Source organism: Microtus ochrogaster, chromosome 5, assembly GCF_000317375.1.
Source record: "Microtus ochrogaster isolate Prairie Vole_2 chromosome 5, MicOch1.0, whole genome shotgun sequence".
In the NCBI taxonomy this organism is placed as follows: Eukaryota; Metazoa; Chordata; class Mammalia; order Rodentia; family Cricetidae; genus Microtus; species Microtus ochrogaster.
This window is the reverse complement of record NC_022012.1, coordinates 38,308,888-38,313,741: the sequence shown is the minus strand read 5'-3', so window position 1 is coordinate 38,313,741 and position 4,854 is coordinate 38,308,888. Positions and strand designations below refer to the sequence as shown.

The following is a 4,854-nucleotide window of genomic DNA, read 5'->3' as shown; positions in this document are numbered from 1 at the left end:
CCAGGCTGGCCTCAAACTCACAGAGATCCGCCTGCCTCTGCCTCCCGAGTGCTGGGATTAAAGGCGTGCGCCACCACCGCCCGGCTTTTGTTTTGTTTTTCAAGACAGGGTTTCTCTATGTAGCTCTGGCTGTCCTGGAACTCACTCTGTAGACCAGGCTGGCCTCGAACTCACAGAGATTCACCTGCTTCTCTCTGCCTCCTGAATGGGATTTAAAGCATGTGCCACCATGCATGGCAAGGGTGAAGGGTCACTTACAGGAGTAGAAATGACTCGGACATCAGTATCACCTCAGCATTGGCGACAGATCACAAATCTGGGAAGCTGGAGCACACTGCACAGCCTGCTGAGAGAAATGGAGAGAAAAAAATAATTCTGGGGTTGGTGAAGTTATCTCTGTTGTGGGTACTGGCATAGTTTATGTGAGGACCCTGGTTCCATTCCCGGAACCATGAGTGAATGAATTCACAGACACAACTATGGAAGGGTCACAAAATGGCTGGCATTCGTTCAGTAAACATTTGGGAGCTTGCTGTGTGCCACATATGGCCGCTTCACTGCAATCACACTGCAGGTCAGACTTCAGAGCCTTTCAGGATGGAGAGAATAGAGGACATGGAAATGGAAGGAAGTCAGTTCCAGACACAGGAAACTGGGGGACAGAGATGAGAGACGCTGAAGTGCACCGGAGCAACCGGACTAGTGAATATATTGCCTGGAAGAAAGATGGAGGCCAGTGGGCAGAAGAGGACGAGCCAAGGGAGTTGGGAATCACTTGGTAGGGAGCTCTGAATGGAGTGCAGGGGAGGCTTGGGCTTATTCTGAGGGCAATTTAATCCTCAGCTACTAAACTAATCCGGAAAATTGTTTTGGAGACTTCCTAAGGGTGACTGCAGAGGGTAAATGAAGCAAAAAGAAACCAAATACTTGGAAACCAGTCAGATTTTACATAGTTGGTGGACAGAGTGATGCTCAGCTGCAATCCCAGCATTTGAGTGGAGGCAGGATGGTCAGGAATTGAAGGTCATTCTCAACAACCCAGCAAGACTGAGCTATGCTACCAGGTCCTGTTTTAAAAAATAAACACAGAAAAATAAGAATAATTCTACCAGACAGAAATGTATCAAGGAGTGAGGGATGTATATTATGTCAGGGGAGCTTCATTTCTCTTCCTTCCTTCCTCCTCTTAGAGCCCAGAATTTACCTGATAATGAAAGTCAAGCCTAGGAAGAAGAGAGCCCTCATGCAGCGGGACTGAGCAGGGGATGAATCATCGGCAGCGACTCCACAGGTTCCATTGTTTGAGTATAAGGGAGCGACTTAATGGCTTGACCCAGGATGTGACTCATCTGGGCCAAGGAACCTTTGTGAGTGGGTCGCCTCACCTGTGGCTGTGACCTCCTGGGAAAGAGACAGGAAGAGAGAAGGCTTTGTGAGAGCTAGGGGGAGGCTATGGCCACAGGATGGAGAGATGGGGCTGTGTGCAGAAGCCTGTTCCTCCAGCCCGGATGAGTTCTCTGCACAGGCCAGACCAGAAGAGGCCTTGAGGACATCTGTACTTCCGACAGTAAAAACGACTGTGGTGGGAAAAGACAGAGACTAGCTATGGACAGGGCAACATAGAGTCGCAAACATGTTGCCCAGCCCAGTTCTGTTGGTAATCAACCCATAGGTGAATAAAAATTCACCCAGAAGCATGTGTAATATTAGTAAAAAAAATAAAAATAAAAAAATAAAAAATAAACACAAAACAAAACAAAACAAATTTTACCTGACTCCAAGCAAGAAAAGAAAGAATGTGAAAGCCAGGTGGTGGTGGCACACACCTTTAATCCCAGCACTCGGGAGGCAGAGGCAGGTGGATCTCTGTGAGTTCCAGGACAGCCAGGACTATTACACAGAGAAACCCTGTCTCGAAAAAATAAAAACAAAACAAAAAGGATGTGAAGGAGATACGCTGTGTGAATACAAATGGAGGCTGGTTTTAAACCACTCAGGCGTCCGGTGGATAAGACAGTTCGTTGCAGAGTGGCTGTGGGACTGAGTTAAAGAGAGTGTGCCTTCTGGCTCTAGCTTGGTGGTTTCATTCCCGGGAGATAGGTCACTGTTAGGTGTTACAGGAAGGGGAAAGATTTCACCAGTGCAAGTGTTGCAGCTCTGAAGGGAAAGGTAATCTGGCAGTCGGGAGCCAAGGAATACCACAAAGTCACTCTGCACAACAAACCTCACACAAGAGGTTCATTGGGAAAGGTTACAAGATGGCGGCTGCCCCTGCTGCGTGAGATGGAGGCTGCTTTATATGGTGTGTGTGTGTGTGTGTGTGTGTGTGTGTGTGTGTGTGCTTTCCTTGGTGGCCCGATCTTCGGGGAAGCTCAGGGATTGGTGGGATTCTGTGGCTTTATTTTGGGGCAAGCTTAGGGTTGTTTTTTTTTCTTTCCCCCTGTAAGGCGGAGCTTGACTGCCTGCTTCTCCAGGGGACTAGATACAGCTATTTCAATCTAGAGTAATATTGGGTGGGGGGTTACAGTCTGTTTCACAAACCTAGTTCAAGTGGGAAAGGTACACGTGGTGGTGGCGACTAGCAGGCAAATACTTTCACAAACCAGACTGCAGAGCTCCAGGAAGCTCATAGTAATTGGGCAGACTGTGCAGACTACTTTGAGCAGCTTTGGAAAAACGAGGAAACACGTTCCTAGGGTGGCATATGACATACGCGAATTCTTTTTTTTCCCCCCACCTTTTAAATTTATTTTTATTTGATATTCGTTGGTGTTTGCCTGCATATACGTCTGTGTGAGGGTGTCCTGGACTGGAGTTACAGACGGATGTGAGCTGCCATGTGGGTGCTGGGAATATAACCAGAGTCTTCTAGAAGAGCAGTTGGTGCTCTTACCTGCTGAGTAAGAACCCCCCCGACATTATGAGAATTGTTGCGAGGTTGTTAGAGAAGGATTCACTTTAAGCATTAGAGATCAAGGAATTAGACTACCAAGCCAATGCTGGGAGAAGTGGCTTACAAAGACTGTTCTACTTCGGAGCACTTTTAAAGATTAAGAAGTAATTACCACCAGAAAATCAACACTCCTGTGGAAGGGCTGTAACTAGATCACAATCACTCGGATCAAGTGTTCTCCGGCAGAATTCAGGGAAACTGGATGCTGATGCTGACTCCGAAGCTAACACCTCTGCAGCCTTCCTCAGAGGTCCTCATTCTTCCCAGCCACATCTTTCTCACGTATAAAATAACAATAATGCCAAACTACAAATCGTCAACCTCAGTAGGGTCGTTAACACAAAGCTCGGGGACACAGTGTGCGCCCTGTGATAGTCCGAAGTCCTAACTGAAGTGGTTCCTGTCCCGGAGTTCTTTCACTAGCCCCAGGACATCTAGGATGCCACTGATTCGGCTCGGTTTTCTGGGTGCACGTGGGAGGGGCAGGGTAGTGAATACTCTGCGCAGCCGCAGAACGAGTTGCAGTATCGCCTACAACCTCTAGAGGGAGCCCAGAGCTCCCGGGTTAGCCCCGCCCCGTCCCGCCCCGGAAGGTCAGGGGTCAGTGGGTGGTGACAAACCGGCCGGTGGTGGAGGTGATAGCGGGTCCTGGGTCGATGGCGCCACCGCAGCGATGTCCTCTGTGTCGCCAAACTTTCTTCTGTGGTCGCGGACACGTCTACAGCCGCAAGCACCAGCGGCAGTTGAAGGGGGCTCTGGAGCGGCTTTTACCGCAGGTGCGGAAGCGAGGCTGGAGGAGGCCAGGGATGCGGGCCGGGCTCGAGGGCCCGCAGCTGTGGTTTCAGGGTCCTAGCTGGCTTCTGTCCTGCAGGTGGAAGCCGCCCGCAAGGCCGTCCGTGCCGCCCAGATAGAGCGCTATGTCCCCGAGCACGATCGGTGCTGTTGGTGTCCGTGCTGTGGCCGCGAAGTGCGAAAACACCTGAGCCACGGAAACCTGACAGTGCTGCACGGGGGTCTGCTGGAACATCTGGCCAGGTGACATCTGGGGAACACCCGCCTCCCCCGTACACACGCAGAGATGTCCACACGGTGGGAGGGAAAGTTGGAACTGAGGAGAGGAAGGTCGCTTTTGTGACTTAATTGGGGTAGATTGAATTACCTTGCCAAGCTTGCAGCTTAGGGGCTCTTAGCATCCACTACCGCCCTCTTGTTAGAAAAGCCGCATCCCTCCCTCCCTCCATCTCACTCTATTGGAGGAAAGGAATCCCGAGATTGAGATCTTGAAGAGGTTGGTAATAAATAATGTTCTTTTGTCTACCTCTCCAAAGAAGCAGCCCAGATGCCAGTCTGCATTACTTACCTAGTGCTCTGATAGCCTGTACTATTTTACTATCTTACTGCCTTGCTAAGATTACTCTTCCTCTCCGTTCTCAGCCCAGAGCATAAGAAAGCCACCAACAAATTCTGGTGGGAGAACAAGGCCAACGCTCAGATGAAAGAGAAGTTTCTGATCTCCCCCCAGGATTATGCGCGGTAAGTCACCTGGTGTAAGAGATGAAGTAGCAAAGTGAACACTCCAGATGTTTGTCAGGCACAGAAACTGCTTCGAAGTGGAAAGCTCCAAAGGAGCGTCTGTATCCAGGACTAGGGAAACTGAGAGTGGATTCTTGAGAGTTCAAAGCCAGCCTGGGCTATAGAATGAGACCTTGTCTCAAAACAAGGACACATTTGGGAAGTTCAGACTCAACTCTGTTAGTGCACATTCCTAGTTCCAATACCCAGCTGCATCAGGAGGGTCTCTCTCAACACACCCAAAGTAAGTAAAAGTTTGGGAAGTCCAGCAGCGACTTCATTGTTATCTAGTGTTTTCATAGCACTTTTTGTTAGTATGTCGCCCCCCC

The 4,854-nt window shown here is 49.6% G+C and overlaps 1 protein-coding gene across 1 annotated transcript in view; it reads left to right on the top strand.

Moving 5' to 3' along the window:
- The first annotated feature begins 3,572 nt into the window (after positions 1–3,572).
- The window catches only part of Ccdc84 (coiled-coil domain containing 84), a 7,738-nt gene continuing 6,456 nt past the window's right edge, over positions 3,573–4,854 (top strand). Inside the window, exons 1-3 of the mRNA XM_005347186.3 lie at positions 3,573–3,729; positions 3,825–3,988; positions 4,388–4,486. Coding sequence (XP_005347243.1) covers positions 3,610–3,729; positions 3,825–3,988; positions 4,388–4,486 — 383 coding nt within the window. The 5' untranslated portion in view covers positions 3,573–3,609. The remainder of the gene's footprint in view (positions 3,730–3,824; positions 3,989–4,387; positions 4,487–4,854) is intronic.